At 43.4% G+C, this 18,530-nt stretch overlaps 1 protein-coding gene across 1 annotated transcript in view; it reads right to left on the bottom strand.

Moving 5' to 3' along the window:
• Window positions 1-18,530, bottom strand: part of LOC137509805 (receptor-type tyrosine-protein phosphatase S-like) — a 782,862-nt gene that overhangs the window by 300,417 nt on the left and 463,915 nt on the right. Inside the window, exons 17-18 of the mRNA XM_068233857.1 lie at window positions 14,046-14,299; window positions 13,562-13,652 (exon numbers count right to left, since the gene is read on the bottom strand). Coding sequence (XP_068089958.1) covers window positions 13,562-13,652; window positions 14,046-14,299 — 345 coding nt within the window. The remainder of the gene's footprint in view (window positions 1-13,561; window positions 13,653-14,045; window positions 14,300-18,530) is intronic.

The following is an 18,530-nucleotide window of genomic DNA, read 5'->3' as shown; positions in this document are numbered from 1 at the left end:
ATGGGCCCATCTGCAATTCACTTTTTCTACTGAGTTTTCTCCTAGGTGATATTTTCCCACTTTGTCATAAAATGCTTTTTAACCCACCAGCAATCAAGAAAATACTAGAAATAATTTTAATAGTATTTTTTCACCAGTTTTTGGGTGTTTTTTTCAATTGTAAAATGTGGAAAGTTATTTTAAAGAGAAGATGAAAATTATCTCATAGGAGAGAACTCAAGAGGAAAAGTTAATTGCATACGGGCCATTATATCTATATATGAGATGTAATGTGCCATAAAAAAAATTTTCAAATAGAAAACTTAGACTTAAAGTCATTGGGAGTCTTATATAAAAAAGGCAGAGGGAAGGCTCTGGGTCCTATTGAGCCTTACCTCTCCTCTCCCGGTGCTCTCGTAGCAGCAGTAGCTCCTCCGTTTAAATACCCCGCCACAGAGAACTTCGGAAGACATTGCGGGTTCGCGTTGGAACGCGAACTTTATGCAAGTTCGACCCGCCCCCCTATACTACATCATTGGGCTAAACTTTGATCCTCTACATCACAGTCAGCAGACACATGGCAGCCAATAAGGCTGCACTCCCTCCTGGAGCCCCCCCTTATATAAAGCAGCAGCGTCGGCCATGTTCTTACTCCGTGTGCTGCAGTATTAGTGAGAGAAGGGAGAGACATTGGAGAGATAGGGAAAGTGATAGTTAGTAGGTCTGTTAGCTTGCTCCTTGCTGATATTTGTTGCTAAAATGCACCCCAAAACAGCTCTTTTGAGAGCTAATGTTCTTGTGATGTGTATTTTGTTTTGTGCGTGGCCCACTGACACTTGCATATACAGCCCTGTCTGTCGCAGCTGGCCCTTGCTAATTGCTATACTGTGCCAGGCCCAGCACATTCAGTGCCTACCTTTTCACAGCACCTGTGTGTGTGACAGCTGCATATTTGTAATACCAGTCCATGCATACCTGTTCACTGCACCTGTGTGTGTGACAGCTGCACATTGTATTGATACCAGTCCATGCATACCTGTTCACTGCACCTGCGTGACAGCACGCAGTTTTATATACCAGTCCTGCATACCTGTTCACTGTACCTGTGTGTGTGACAGCTGCACATTTGTAATACCAGTCCATGCATACCTGTTCACTGCACCTGCATGACAGCACGCAGTTTTATATACCAGTCACTGCATACCTGTTCACTGTACCTGTGTGTGTGACAGCTGCACATTTGTAATACCAGTCCATGCATACTTGTTCACTGCACCTGTGTGACAGCACACGGTTTTATATACCAGTCACTGCATACATGTTCACTATACCTGTGAGTGTGAGACAGCAGCACAGTTGTAATACCAGTCCATGCATACCTGTTCACTGCACCTGCATGACAGCACGCAGTTTTATATACCAATCACTGCATACCTGTTCACTGTACCTGTGTGTGTGTGACAGCTGCACATTTGTAATACCAGTCCGTGCATACCTGTTCACTGCACCTGTGTGACAGCACGCAGTCTAATATACCAGTCACTGCATTCAGTGCCTACCTTTTCACAGCACCTGTGTGTGTGACAGCTGCATATTTGTAATACCAGTCCATGCATACCTGTTCACTGCACCTGTGTGTGTGACAGCTGCACATTGTATTGATACCAGTCCATGCATACCTGTTCACTGCACCTGCGTGACAGCACGCAGTTTTATATACCAGTCCTGCATACCTGTTCACTGTACCTGTGTGTGTGACAGCTGCACATTTGTAATACCAGTCCATGCATACCTGTTCACTGCACCTGCATGACAGCACGCAGTTTTATATACCAGTCACTGCATACCTGTTCACTGTACCTGTGTGTGTGACAGCTGCACATTTGTAATACCAGTCCATGCATACTTGTTCACTGCACCTGTGTGACAGCACACGGTTTTATATACCAGTCACTGCATACATGTTCACTATACCTGTGAGTGTGAGACAGCAGCACAGTTGTAATACCAGTCCATGCATACCTGTTCACTGCACCTGCATGACAGCACGCAGTTTTATATACCAATCACTGCATACCTGTTCACTGTACCTGTGTGTGTGTGACAGCTGCACATTTGTAATACCAGTCCGTGCATACCTGTTCACTGCACCTGTGTGACAGCACGCAGTCTAATATACCAGTCACTGCATACCTGTTCACTGTACCAGTGAGTGTGAGACAGCTGCACATTTGTTATACCAGTACGTACATACCTGTTCACTGCACCTGTGTGACAGCATGCCGTTTTATATACCAGTCACTGCATACCTGTTCACTGTACCTGTGTGTGTGACAGCTGCACATTTGTAATACCAGTCCGTGCATACCTGTTCACTGCACCTGTGTGTGTGACAGCTGCATGTTGTATTGATACCAGTTACTGCAAACCTTTTACTGCATCTATATTGGTAGGTGAACAGAGGCGCCAGAAGGATAAAAGTACATAACATTTTTTAAAAATTGCTGGGAGGAAGTGGTGGACTCGCCTCCGTTAAAGCAGACACCAAGGACTGTAAATATATAGATATACACATTTATTGAAAATACCCTAAAGATGCAACGCGTTTCGCGGGCACAGCTCACTTCTTCAGGCAATAAGCAGGGGATAAACAACAGCAATTCAGTTATAGCAAGCAAAGAGCACCTCTGACACCCAGACAGAGGTGCTCTGCTTGCTATAACTGAATTGCTGTTGTTTATCCCCTGCTTATTGCCTGAAGAAGTTGGCTGTGCCCGCGAAACGCGTTGCATCTTTGGGGTATTTTCAATAAATGTGTATATCTATATATTTACAGTCCTTGGTGTCTGCTTTAACGGAGGCGAGTCCACCACTTCCTCCCAGCAATTTTTTTAAAAATGTTATGTACTTTTATCCTTCTGGCGCCTCTGTTCACCTACCAATATCTTTGAGTCCACCCCAGGTGGAGGGGTGATCTACCCCCTTTCTTCCTATCTACAGAGAGCGACTTCTTAATCCTGAGTGAGGACAGGTCTAATCTCCTCACCTGCCTAATGAGTGGTTACCTAGGTGGTAACCCGTGTTACCATCTCACTGTTTCATTTATCCAATCAATTTTGACATACTACACCATATTGGGCTCTCGATTTCTCTTCAACTTTAACTTTCACTGCATCTGTGTGACTGCACAGTGTTATATCAGCAGTCAGTGCATCCATTTTCACTGCACCAGAGTGACTGCACATTGTTATACCAGCAGTCACTGAATACCTTTCACTGCATCTGTGACTGCACATTGTATTATACCTGGGAGTCAGTGCATACCTTTCACTTGAATGGATGGCAGACTTGCCCTCCATAACAGATTCTTGTTAAAGGCAAGTGGTGTCATCTCTGGCACACAGCGTTGGGTCAAGGGTCCATCTGACCACAGATGCCTGGTCTGCAAAGCACGGTCAGGGCAGGTACATTACTTATACAGCACATTGGGTCCTTCCTTGGGTGTGTGGTGGTAGCCGTTTCTCAGGCTCCCACTCCGGACCGGAATTGAACCCTGATTCCCCGACCATTACCCGTGGTCACCATGGTGCAGAAAGTACCAAAGAGAGTTGACCGCACAGTTTTTCGTCACTACCTCCCCGAGTCGGGACTTGCTGCCTTCCTTGGATGTGTGGTGGTAGCAGTTTCTCAGGCTCCCACTCCGGACCAGAATTGAACCCTGATTCCCCGGCCGTACCCTTTCTTTAACAATGGTAAAGAAAGAACCATCGACAGTCTGAGCAGCAATGAACCCCTGGACTACTGGGTGCACAGGCTTGACCTGTGACCAGAGCGGTCACAATTTGCCATCCAACTTCTGCCTTGCCCTGCCTCCAGCGTCCTAGAAAGGACCTTCAGCACAGCTGGAGGCATTGTCAGTGAGAAGAGAAGTCGTCTAGGTCAAAAAAAGTGTTCAGTACCTCACCTTTATTAAAATGAATGAGGCATGGATCCCGGAGGGCTACTGCCTGCCCGAAGACTAAATCAGTCCCCACACACACAGCATCTCTGCCTGCACGCCGTGTGACTGCCTGCCGCAAAACTAAGTCAGTCCCCACATAGCATCTCTGCCTGCAGGCCACTTGACTACCTTCTCCGCCACCACCAACAGGGTCCAGGACTCCAGGTGGATTCCTGAACAAAAAGAATAATAATTTTTCTGGTGCATGTACATGCCTGCCTAATTTTTGTGAATGCACTGGAGCTGCAACAACAAAATAAAGGCATGTACATGTGATCATTACCTTGCCGCGGTGAAGGAGCTTGCATATCACAATGAAGCAATGACCGCCGACTATATGAGTGTAATGGATAGTGTTGCGCCAGCACCTAACAAGCTGCCAGTACTGTTAAAGGAATCCCACCTCCTCGTATATAAATGAAAGATATTGTATTAAGCCAAGAGACTGCGCTAATAATGCTAATATAATAGCCTTTATTGATTTCAATAGGTGTTTAAAATATTTAAAATATCTTCTTCCGTGATAGAATAATAAGAGCAGTAGAATAAATTAAAATGATAAATACATTGCTTGGGCCCCAATGAGTAAAGTGAGTGTTGCTTATGCTGCAGGCTGGTAGTTCTGAGCATTGATTGACCAATGTTTAAAAAAATCTGATCTGAATTATTCAGTGGCTGATTGTCCACAAAGTCCTATGTTGAATCGTGTCCTAGTTGAAAAACAAAGGAATAAATCAATAAGAGGTACCTCATGCAAATGCTCTTGGAGACGGGTAATCCCCCGTATTGTGTTCCCACACGGCTGGATCCGAAAATTTTGCAGAGCGAAGAGATTCTTCGGGAGCCGCTCTATCTCACCTGCCCCGGCCGGTGGCTGGGTGAGAGAGACTGGACGGATGGTTGCGTCGGGCTAATTTGCCCGGCTCCCTGGGTAGCGAGGATGTTCGGAGCCTGAGTGCACACACGGGGATGGAACTTCCGTGTGCATACGGAGATGAAACTTCCGAGATCTTAGCACTGCTGCCTCACGCTGGGCTCCACCACGCCTCCTTCCTTTCTCGTGAGTGACGTCACTGATGCTGCCTCCGCTGACGTTTCGGGAGGAACGCCTCCCTTTCTCAAAGCACGGCTGCAGAGTGGGGTTGGAGGCGTGCTAATATAGCTATACCCACATGATCCATTATTCAAATGCGTATAAGTCAAGATCTTTATTTAGTCCATGAGGTACCATAGAATTCAAATTGTATATCCATAGGGTCTCTCGTCTGGACATTTCCAATAAGAAATCCCCCCCTCTCCAAGATCTATTCACTTTCTCAATAGCACAATATCTCGATCCCTTAAAGGAGCACCCATGTTCTTCCTTATAGTGCGCTGAGAGGGGATGTTTTTTATTTCCTTTTAGGATGTTGCCACAGTGCTCGCTCAGTCTCTCTTTTAATGCCCGCTTGGTTCTTCCTACATAATATTTCTGACAGGGGCAGATTAATACGTAGATCACTCCCTTTGTGTCACAATTTGTGACATCTCGTATTGTAAATAATTCTTTAGTTGTAATGGATACAATATCATAAATTCGTTCTATGGGTACATTAGACTCGCGGCAAGCCCTACAAAAACCGCACTTCTTAAAATAACCACTACTTTTCTTTGGGGTTCTATTGGATTTAACAGTGGGGGCCACTATGTTACCCAAATTTCTAGATTTTCTAAAAATCATCCTAGGGTTTTCTGGTAAAATGGAAGTTAGCAAAGGGTCTTCTCTCAAAAGGTTCCAATATTTATCAACTATTTTCCTCACTTTTGGGGCCTGGGGCGAGTATTGCATAATTAAATTAGGTGGTTGGTCAATCTGCTCGAACTGTTTATTCTTCTCTTGTAGCAGTACTTGTCTCTCTGTTCCTTTGGCTTTTTCAGAAAGCTAAGGAAAAAGCCAAAGGAACAGAGAGACAAGTACTGCTACAAGAGAAGATTCAGCTGTCTGGCCAATGTGCTTCCTACTCCAGTCTATGAGCCGTGTTTTTCTGCCAGCATGTATGCATTGACATCATATGCCGGTGGGTCGCATAATCAGAGACAAAGTTGCGCTGACCAAAGGAGTTAAAGAGACTCTGTAACAAAATTTTCATCCTTATTTTTTCTATCCTATAAGTTCCTATACCTGTTTTAATGTGCTCTATCTAACTGCAGCCTTTCCTAATTGCACAGTGGCTGTGTTATCTCTGTTATATGATCTAATCTTCTCTCCTCTATCGGCTCTGTCGGGCTCAGGCAGTCAGGCTGGAATGTGCTGTGCTGCTTGTGATTGGATAGAAGCTATACACACCCTCTCCAGGCCCCCTGCACACTTTGTATGACTCACACACTGAGCTACTCTCAACGTATGACTTGCTATGTCTTTTGTTTGTAAACACTGCATAAACATGGCAATTACAAGCCAGGATTGCAGCAGGGAGTGGCAGAAACAGCACAGAGGGGGCCAGGAGAACATAATGAATAGAATTGTATGCTATTTATTGTAAGAATTTTAGAGTACAGATTTTCTTTAAGAGGAACATGCTGGCTGGAAAGCTGAGATTCTTTCCTCTGCTGCACACTTTGCTGCCTACTCTGTGCACCCATGGTGGGCCCCATGATCCTCCCCTCTACAGGCCCTTGCAACCTCTGCTCTTATGCCACTGAGAAACATCTTATGGGGTTTCTGAGAGACAATGAAGATTGGGTGACTTGATGAGTATTTACATGGAAAACCAATCCCAGAAGCCCTTAATTGTAGTACAAAACTGTAAAACAGAGAATAGAGGCTATTAGACCAACAATTTAAGGTCAAATGCTATTTTGAAGTCCTATTCCACTGTCAAAGAACACATCACAACACAAAAACAATTCAAATATGAAACCCAATACCCCGAAAAAATGCAGAGGGTAAAGATCATGTGCCAGAGGCCCTGCAGAAAACCAGTCCTCTGAGAGTGGATCATACGGTACAGAAAACAAGAGAAGAGTTACTTGAAAGAAAATACCCCAGCCCCAACAAGACAAACAAGACAAAGACATTTAGTGCTCAGTAATGTAATATGTGAGCCTAATCTGGGATAACAATGCCAGAAAAAATGTGTAGAACTGTTATGCTGGGAACACACGTTACATTTTTTCACCCGATTTCCCGTGCGATAGTACAACCAATCTCAACCAAAAATTCACAGTAATTTTATCATCCGCCTGCTTCACACGTGTACGTTTTCTGTTCCGTTTTTACTAAGTTCTCGACTAATTACGCCCACTATTGATGACACTGCACTCTGATACTGCCCCCTGAATGCCTCTATATCATACACATAATCGAACCGCTTCATCGATCGTGCCAACACACGATAAGATAGTAGTCATTTCGACCATTTATTTTCAACATGTCCGATACTATTTTGATCGAGAACACACTCGATTCTACCCACAAAATCGCTCAAGTGTGCTGAAAAATGCTTCCGATTTTGGTTGCGACTCGATTCGTACTATGGATCGCACGGGAAATTGGGTGAAAAAACGTAACGTGCGTTCCCAGCATTAGAGAGTGGTCTAAACAACTCACTAACCAGATTATTTGACTATGCAGGAATATAAAATAGATTCAACAGGGTTAGGAAACTCAACATACAGTATAGCACTTCTCTACAAAGAAAGCAATCAGACAAAACCTATGCAGAACTAACTTGCACTTAGTCCCCAGTCCAAATGAACATAGGCCCCTTGATATTTGCTTCCGTTATTATTTCAGACTAATGAACAAGGAATAGGGGGTCATAGAAATCACAACTGTCACCAGGCCCCTTGTTTGTCGGGGTTGGCAGACTCCACCTCATACATGAAAAAACACATACATCCAGGCACATCACTTCCAGTTAGGACATTTAAATAAGATATTAGGAAGTTGCTAAAGGGGGTGTGGCCAGCAAAATGGCAAAGACAGTTAACCCTTTGCACACTTACATGCACCTGTTCATACAAATGCATTCACAGGAATCTATCATCCAGGAACAACTGCTATCCCTACAGCTAAGTTAAAAGCCGGAGTCTTAGTTACAAAAGAATACATTTCCTTGTGTAGTCACCTACACTGCACCGAAGTACCCAGGTATTCGTAGGTGTCCTAATTCTGGCCCTGTAACATGCATAGTGCAGACATGCAAACATTCATTGCATCAAACCACATTCATTGCATCTAAACGAGATAAACAGAGGAACACCAAGAGCCCCAATAGTGTAGTATGTATTGACAAAGGGGGTAATGACAAAGAGTAATAGTTGTTATACTCACAAACATGGGTCACCAATAGGCAACCACTGTAAAGGCAGGTGGGGAGATTATCCTGACCCCACTCAGGAATAAGAAGTCGCTCCCTGTAGATAGTAGAAAGGGTCGCAACCCTCCACCAAGGGTGGATACAATATTATATAAGAGAGAACAGAGGCGCCAAAAGGATAAAAGGGGTTTTAAAGGAGCTTAAAAGCCAAAACTTGGTAATTAGAGGAGGCAGTGGTGGACTTACCTCCTCCAAGCAGACACAACACGACTGTACATTCAGTCTATTTATTAACGAACTCCAGATAAAGCAAAGCAACGCGTTTCACGGGTCAGCGCCCGCTTCCTCAGGCAATAGAAAAAGGAGTTACAGCATCTAGCAAAACAAACGACACTCAGCGCCTCTGAGTGGCGTTTGTTTTGCTAGATGCTGTAACTCCTTTTTCTATTGCCTGAGGAAGCGGGCGCTGACCCGTGAAACGCGTTGCTTTGCTTTATCTGGAGTTCGTTAATAAATAGACTGAATGTACAGTCATGTTGTGTCTGCTTGGAGGAGGTAAGTCCACCACTGCCTCCTCTAATTACCAAGTTTTGGCTTTTAAGCTCCTTTAAAACCCCTTTTATCCTTTTGGCGCCTCTGTTCTCTCTTATATATCATTGCATCTAAAGATTAGGAGCACATATCCTGATGTCCTCTCCTGGGACAGATTTGTATGAGCAGGTGCTTGCGAGTGTGCAAAGGTTAACTGTCGTCATCTCCACCTCATTTGTGACATGACAGAGTCAGATTTTATCTGTAACTTGCTGTTACCAGATACCACCTCCACCCCATTCCTGCTCCTCCTCCCTGTGTCTTCTGTGTTACGTGACACAAGCCAAAATTCAAACAGTAGAGGTCCAGCTCCACACTGGAGCTGTGGTGTTTGAACTTTACCTTGTGTCAAATGGAGAGGAGACCCGCCGCATGAAGTTAAAACAATGGACCCAGGAGGCCATGTGCCAGCAGGACAAGTGAGGGCTCTGCTGCCAGCTGGGGGGAGACCTGGGCGGCAGCTCCACAGATTTTAAATCAATTTCATGTTGAAAGAGATTCAAAATTTGTGTACAGGGTGTGGGCAGCTTTACATTCTAAACCCTGCCTCACATGACTGATTTCAGGCGCTTACAGTTTAATCCCTGCCTCATATCACTGACCCCAGGAGCTTGAACCTTACTCATTGTCTCATATCACTGAACCCAAGAGCTTACAGTCTAATCATTGTCTAATGCCACCAAGAACGACATGAGACAGTGATTAGAGTGCAATATTCTAAGGAAGCGTACATGGCATTTTGACGGTGGGGCTTTTTGGCGCAGGTTGAGCTGAATGACGGCTGACCCTGCTGTCACACAAATTCAAGAAGGTGTTAAATACTGTTCCCCCTCCGAGTTGTTGCAACTCAGAGGGAGTAGTAATTCGGGGTCTGGCAATCGTTGGATCCTCTAATTACTGGTGCACGGGCTATAGCATTGCTGCTATAACCGCACCAAGCTTCGCCGCTGTGCGGCTTCAGAAAAGGCGCCAACATGCCATGCTTCACTAAGGAACGTTAGTGACATGAGGCAGGGATTAGAGTTAAAGGACAACTGAAACGAGAAGGATATGGAGGCTACTATATTTATTTCCTTTTAAGCAATACCAGTTGCCTGGCTATCCTGCTGATCCTCTGCCTCTAATACTTTTAGCCATAGACCCTGAACAAGCATGGAGCAAATCCGGTGTTTCTGACATTATTGTCAGATCTGACAAGATTATCCACATGCTAGTTTCTGGTGTAATTCAAACACTACTGCAGCCAAATAGATCAGCAGGGCTGCCAGGAAACAGGTATTGTTTAAAAGGAAATAAACATGGCAGCCTCCATATTCTTCTCACTTCAGTTGTCCTTTAAAATATTTTTACCTGGGGGTGTGGCCTGTTTTGAGGGGCGGGCTTTAAGGCCTACAGGCTCCTGAGTTACAAATCTGGTCCTGGATACAGGCAATACATTTACTCAGGAAGATTATTTGCAGGAACAAAAACCATTTGCGGAAACAATTTTTTGTTGTGCATACTGGTTAGAAACTCTTGAGAGCCTGTAGTTATACTTTCCTAGTTTAAAATAGTTAGTCAGACTGCCCCTCTCCTCTCCTGTAGTGTGGTCTGCTTACTATTATGTATCCAGAGATGTGCATCTGGCAGGGTGCTTTCACTCTGTTATCAGTATGCAGTCAGCAGGGGGTCACAGGGAGGGCTCACCCTCTCTTCAGACAATCAGATAAGGTATGTCTCCTGAGAGCTGAGTCTAGGGACAGTCAACTTTTCAACTTGTGCCTAATGCTGGGAATACACGGCTCGATTTTGAGCCATTAAGATGGCTCGATAGATAATTTCCAACATGTCCGATCTCTTTACCGATCATTTCGCCGCTCGATTCTGGATTGAAGTGTATGGAAAAAGATAACAAAAATGAGCGGAAGATAAGAGAATTGACTGCGGAATCGAGCGGGGAAACAATCCAGTGGTAGAATCAAGTGGCAAAATCGACCCGTGTATTCCCAGCATAACACCTTATCTGGCTGTCCACATGCAGTCATTAGAACAGGGATTCTCAAAATGGGTGTTGCAGTACCCTGGTGCATCTCGAGCAACTTCCTGGGGTGCCTCGGCGTTCATCCCCATCCTTTGTCATGGTAATGCAGGTAATGCAACCGCACATTGATAAACCATGTGGCTGCATTACCCGCCAGTTAACCTTTATACCCGTAGCCGTGGTTGAAGTTGGACATCAGGGAAATCGGGATGAAGAGACTGATCAGTGGGCTTTGGCCTGGTTAGGTAAGAAAACGTTTGCCCAGCACATGGGGGTCACTTACAATCTGGAATGAGTGCAGAGGTGATGCTGCATAATTAAAGGGGGTGTTACTAACTGCAATCCCCATGTGGGGAAATGTCTATGTACTCTACAAGATTGACTCTTTATCCTTATGTTCATTGAAGGGAAGTGCTGTATAATGAGGGGGGGGGGGGGGGGTTTGTAACTGACCATTTGGAGGGGGTAATGATGCTGCCAAGGGGGGTTCACTGACTATTTGGAGGGGGGATAGCTGCTGGGTGGGGGGGGGGGGGGCAGTTATTGACTTTGTGGATGGATTCTGCCTACTAAGCATCACTAACTACTTGGGGAGGGGGGTGCCTAAACAGGGTCACAACGGTATTTCAATAGTAGGTTTTGCCTAGGGGTGCCTTAAAAAATTACAAAGTGCGCCCTCACCCAAAAAAGTTTGAGAACCACTGCATTAGAACTATGGAACAGACAGAGTTTTCTTTCTACTGACCCTACCTCTGCACTGCACCCTTCTGTGTACATTTGCCAGATGCCACCCTCTCTACCATGCCAGATCTCTCGCGCATGTGCAGTAGACCAGGACTGACGTCACTGAGGCTGGTAATGGAGCTCCCCGCGGCTGACCGGTAGACCGCGGGAGGACGGCGACGGACTTAGACACGATTATGGGGTAAGTTTTAGAGCATGAGTTAATTTCATCTCTGAGTCTCTTTAAGGAGCCAAGCCCAGCCCCTAAAACCCCCCCCACACACAATAATGCCCTCTCCACCCATTCCTACACTTGGCACAATGCAGTCATTCATGAACCATTCTGCTGGCATCCCACCAAATCAGATTTGTCCATCAGATTGTCAAACAGAAAAAAAGCCAGATTCATCACTCCAGAAAACACATCTCCACTGCTCTTGAGTTCAACATACTTCCAATACTTTGCATTGCAGTTGATGCTGTTGCTTGGCCATGGAAACCTATTCCATGCACTGTTCTTGAGCTAATCTGAAGGCCAAGGAAAGGTTTAGGTTTGGAGCTATTGACTCTGCAGAAAGGTGGTGATTTCTGTGCAATGTGTCTCAGTATGCGCTGACCATGCACTGTGATTTTTTGAAGGCTTTGTAGCGGAGTTGTCGTTGCTTACAATTGCTTCCACTTTATTATAATACCACTAACATTTAACAGTGGAATATTTAGTGGCAAGGAAATTTCATCAATGGATTTATTGCACAGGAGGCATCCTATCATAGTACAATGCTTGAATTCACTGAGCTCCTGGGAATGGTCCATTCTTTCACAAATGTTTATAGAAGTAATATGCATGTGTAGCTGCTTGATTTTATTTAGCTGCAGCCATAGAAGTGAAAGGAGCACCAAATTCAATTATTTGGAGGGGTGTTACAATACTTACAGTCAAGTTATAAAGAACCAAAACCACCAGGATTTTTTGTACAAGACTAAAATGAACTGAACACCTTTCTGAATGACATAACTATCAGGGGACAAGACCTTGCAACTGCTGGGATGGAAAGAAGTAAGCCCCTCCAACTCCTGTGCCCTACAGGAGTTGGAGGGGCTTACTTCTTCTCTCCATCCCATCAATCCAGATGCTCATTTTGGTGCTCCTTTGGTAGCCACTGTCTACTTACCCCATGCAGTGTAGTGCCCCCTAAAATTGGCCCTAGACTACGATACATACACTACACAATACATATATAGACATATGACTATGGCAGGACTTAGATTGTGAGCCCCTCTGAGTGACAGTCTAGTGACAAGACAATATACTCTGTACAGCACTGTGGAAGATGTCGGCACTATATAAATACTAAATAATAATATTAATCACAAATCAGTTTAAATAACCAGTGCCATGTCTGCTCCCCTTTACTGCAATCACCCATGTCAGTAATACCTTGAGATTTCGCTTGGGTCACAAAATGTAAGGATGCTTGGGAGACTTACAAAGGTAAGTAACAGCAGGCATATGAAGTGTGAATGAGTGAAACTGGTAATGTAGCATGGAATTTAAACTGATTTTCTGCACTAACAGAGTTTTATAGTGGCAGGCAGCACTTTTTCTAGGAAGAGAGCTTACCATACAGGTTTCAATGGCAGCACATGTTGTGGGGCAGGGTGGAGAGCTGTGAGTATACTTAACTGCACCAATTAGTGCAGTGGGTGAGCCATAATTGTCACTCTCTTTATGGGTAGGGAGTAGTCATAACTTACAGAGAGGCCCAATCAAATTTTCGCTGAGAGGTCCCTGGTTTGTTGTCACTGGCTATCTCTGAATTCAACAATGCATCACTTTTATTAGGAGTGGAAAATATTTACTAAATAAGTAGAAAAGGTGTAAATAGGCTTTAGGTCTGCTTTAACATGATATATGGTTTGTACACAAAGGTTTGCAAAATAACTTACCTCTTCTAAATCCATTTCTTCAGGGCTACCCCAAGGGTTTAAAAACTGCCCACGTAGTTTCCTCAAAGGCACCACTACAACATAGTAATATCTACAGACAAAGAAGATTAGAAGAAAGAAAATTCCATCAGTATATTCAGAACAACAGGTTTGAGATGCAGCTATAATTATGTTGTTTTTTAAAGCTATGAAAATATAGTGTATCATTATTCAATTTCTCAAGCCACTGTAAAATAGAAGCCTATTTTCATTAGAATAATTAGTGGATTAACTTGATATGCTAACTACTGAAATATAAACCAGTGATGCACACATTTAACACGAATATAGTTACTCATATAATAAGTGCACAATTCCATGAGTAGAATCTATTTTGTATCAAGACATCTACAGTATATAATCACAAAATTGCAAATTTAATTTGTTAAAAAACAAATTTATGGCTTAAATCGTGAATTATGATTGATTTTATTACAATGATTACCTGACGGATTCAGAAGTTTCTAAATCTGGCAGAACTACTGTTATACTCCCATCTAGTTGTGCCTTTGCATTCACCAAGGGTTTCACACCTAGCATGTTAGGAGCCGTACGAACAGCTACATTTTGTTGAAGACCACTCATAGTGTTTCCTCTATTGGTAAGAATGAATGTGTAAGAGGTTTTGGGTTTGAGGTTGGTAATTAACTTCTTTGTTGTCCGTCCATCTACATCCACTGAATGCATATTATACTGAATCTTGAACAAGAAAAGAGCAGAAATATTAAGTTTAAGAAATTTTATAAATATCATAGTTGAAGTATAAATATAGCATTAGCAAGGATTAAAATTGTACAATTATTTGATTGTTATCCACTTAAAATGTTAACTACTTTCACAGATCGGGACTAGCACATGGTGGCTCATTCTGTGTCTTGCTGCGTTGCTACAGCCTTCTTTGGACTGGTTCTATGTATCTCTTTTGCTGTAGCTTTCTCCAGTCAGGCTTTGGGACCTAGAAAGTTCCAAGCAAGGGTTCACCAAATGGTCGTGCTAGTGCTCGCTGCTGGTAGCAGGGCCACCTTCAGGGTGGTACAGGTGGTACTACTTTATGGGGCCCATAGAGTCAGGGGCCCCATCACTGTCAGTCGCAGCGCTACACGGGCTCCTCTGGCAATAATCAGAATTGGAGATGTGTAGTTACATGTCCACTCTACCTTATACTAGTTTCTCTCCTGCTCGCTCTGCTACATACAGCACAGTAGGACCTCACACTCTAATCCTACCATAGTCCTAGTCTAATGCCCTACCATAGTATTATTATGTATTTATATAGTACTGACATCTTCTGCAGCACTTTACAGAGTACCTAGTCAAGTCACTGACTGTCCTCATAGGGGCTCACAATCTAATACCTACCACAGTCATAGTGTAATGTTCTATCATATTATCATTATGAATTTATAGAGCACTGACATCTTCCCCAGCACTTTGCAGAGTGCATAGTCATGTCACTGACTGTCCACAGAGGAGCTCGCAATCTAATCCCTACCATAGTCATAATGTAATGTCTAACCATATTATTACTATTATTATTTTGTATTTACAGTGGAATGCGAAAGTTTGGGCAACGTTGCTAATCGTCAGGATTTTCTTGTATAAATCATTGGTTGTTACGATAAAAAATATCAGTTAAATATATCATATAGGAGACACACACACAGTGATATTTGAGAAGTGAAATGAAGTTTATTCGATTTATAGAAAGTGTGCAATAATTCTTTAAACAAAATTAGGCAGGTGCATACATTTGGGCACCACAAAAAATAAATGAAATAAATATTTAGTAGATCCTCCTGTTGCAGAAATTACAGCCTCTAAAAGCTTCCTGTAGGTTCCAATGAGAGTCTGTATTCTGGTTGAAAGTATTTTGGACCATTCCTCTTTACAAAACATCTCTAGTTCATTCAGGGTTGATGGCTTCCGAGCATGGACAGCTCTCTTGAACTCACACCACATATTTTCAATATATTTAGGTCTGGGGACTGAGATGGCCATTCCAGAATGATGTACTTGTTCCTCTGCATGAATGCCTTAGTGGATTTTGAGCAGTGTTTTGAATCGTTGTCTTGTTGAAAGATCCAGCCCGGGCAGCTTCAGCTTGTCACAGATTCCTGGACGTTGGTCTCTAGAATCAGCTGAATCTGAGTGGAATCCATGCGTCCCTCAACTTTGACAGGATTCCCAGTCCCTGCACTGGCCACACAGCCCTACAGTATGATGGAACCACCAATATATTTTACTGTAGGTAGAAGGTGTTTTTTTTTGGAATGCTGTGTTCTTTTTCCTCCATGCATAATGCCCCATGTTATGCCCAAATAACTAAATTTTAGTTTCATCAGTCCACAGCACCTTATTCCAACATGAAGCTGGCTTGTCCAAATGTGCTTTAGCATACCTCAAGCGGCTCTGTTTGTGATGTAGGCAGAGAAAAGGCTTCCTCTGCATCACTCTTGCATACAACATCTCCTTGTGTAAAGTGTGCCGAATGGTTGAACAATGCACAGTGACTCCATCTGCAGCAAGATGATGTTGTAGGTCTTTGGTGCTGGTCTGTGGGTTGACTCTGACTGTTCTCACCATTCGTCGCTTCTGTCTATCCGAGATTTTTCTTTGTCTGCCACTTCCAGCCTTAACTTAAACTGCCTCCCCGTGGCGCTCCTGGATAGTGCTAATGTAGCATGAACTAAGGGCAACCGATTTGCGGTATTGGTTTTTGACCCTGCATAGTTTATCATGCGAAAGCAAATGCATATTTGCATGAGCTATGCCTCATGATGAGCCAATTAGGCCAGATTTGCAAAGCCAGATTTGTCAGGGTTAAACGGGGTGTTTGAGCACGCATACAGTGGGTTGCAAAAGTATTCAGCCCCCTTGAAGTTTTCCACATTTTGTCATATCACTGCCACAAACATGAATCAATTTTATTGGAATTCCACATGGAAGACCAACACAAAGTGGTGTACACATGAGAAGTGGAACGAAGATCATACATGATTCCAAACATTTTTTTACAAATAAATAACTGCAAAGTGGTGTGTGCATAATTATTCGGCCCCCTTTGATCTGAGTGCAGTCAGTTGCCTATAGAAATTGCCTGATGAGTGCTAATGACTAAATAGAGTGCACCTGTGTAATCTAATGTCAGTACAAATACAGCTGCTCTGTGAGGGCCTCAGAGGTTGTCTAAGAGAATATTGGGAGCAACAACACTGTGAAGTCCAAAGAACACACAAGACAGGTCTAAGACAGGTCAGGGATCAAGTTATTGAAAAATTTAAAGCAGGCTTAGGCTACAAAAAGATTTCCAAAGCCTTGAACATCCCAAGGAGAACTGTTCAAGCGATCATTCAGTAATGGAAGGAGTATGGCACAACTGTAAACCTACCAAGACAAGGCCATCCACCTAAACTCACAGGCCGAACAAGGAGAGCGCTGATCAGAAATGCAGTCAAGAGGCCCATGGTGACTCTGGACGAGCTGCAGAGATCTACAGCTCAGGTGGGAGACTCTGTCCATAGGACAACTATTAGTCATGCACTGTACAAAGTTGGCCTTTATGGAAGAGTGGCAAGAAGAAAGGCATAGTTAACAGAAAGCATAAGAAGTCCCGTTTGCAGATTGCCACAAGCCATGTGGGGGACACAGCAACCATGTGGAAGAAGGTGCTCTGGTCAGATGAGACCAAAATTGAACTTTTTGGCCAAAATGCAAAACGCTATGTGTGGCAGAAAACTAACACTGCACATCACTCTGAACACACCATCCCCACTGTCAAATATGGTGGTGGCAGCATCATGCTTGGGGGGTGCATCTCTTCAGCAGGGACAGGGAAGCTGGTCAGAGTTGATGGGAAGATGGATGGAGCCAAATACAGAGTAAACTTGGAAGAAAACCTCTTGGAGACTGCAAAAGACTTGAGACTGGGGCGGAGGTTCACCTTCCAGCAGGACAATGACCCTAAACATAAAGCCAGGGCAACAATGGAATGGTTTAAAACAAAACATATCTATGTGTTAGAATGGCCCAGTCAAAGTCCAGATCTAAATCCAATCGATGATCTGTGGCAAGATCTGAAAACAGTTGTTCACAAACGCTGTCCATCTAACTGACTGAGCTGGAGCTGTTTTGCAAAGAAGAATGGGCAAGGATTTCAGTCTCTAGATGTGCAAAGCTGGTAGAGACATACCATGAAAGACTGGCAGCTGTAATTGCAGCAAAAGGTGGTTCTACAAAGTATTGACTCAGGGGGCCAAATAATTACGCACACCCCACTTTGCAGTTATTTATTTGTAAAAAATGTTTGGAATGATGTATGATTTTCGATTCACTTCTCACATGTACACCATTTTGTATTGGTCTTTCACTTGGAATTCCAATAAAATTGATGCATATTTGTGGCAGTAATGTGACAAAATGTGGAAAACTTCAAGGGGGACGAATACTTTTGCAACCCACTGTACATTTTCTTGTTCCAAGCATTAACTTAAACTGAGCCTGTAGTCTTCCATTTCCTCAATATGTTCCCACCTATGGAAACAGACAGCTGAAATCTCTGAGACAGCTTTCTGTATCCTTCCTCTAAACCATGTTGGTGAACAATCTTTTTTTTCAGGTCACTTCAGTTGTTTTGAGATCCCCATGTTGCTACTCTTTAGAGAATATTAAAAGAAGAGGGAAACTTACAATTGACCCCCTTAAATACTCTTTCTCATTATTGGATTCACCTGTGTATGTAGGTCAGAGGTCGCTGAGCTTATTAAGTTAATTTAAGTTCCAATAATTAGTTCTAAAGGTTTTGGAATCAATAAAATGACAACAGTATCCAAATTTATGCACCTGCCTAATTTTATTTAAACAATTATTGCACAGTTTCTGTAAATCTAATAAAGTTCAGTTCACTTCTCAAATATCACTGTGTGTGACTCCT

This window comes from Hyperolius riggenbachi, chromosome 1 (assembly GCF_040937935.1).
Source record: "Hyperolius riggenbachi isolate aHypRig1 chromosome 1, aHypRig1.pri, whole genome shotgun sequence".
In the NCBI taxonomy this organism is placed as follows: Eukaryota; Metazoa; Chordata; class Amphibia; order Anura; family Hyperoliidae; genus Hyperolius; species Hyperolius riggenbachi.
This window is presented reverse-complemented; position numbering and strand designations above follow the sequence as displayed.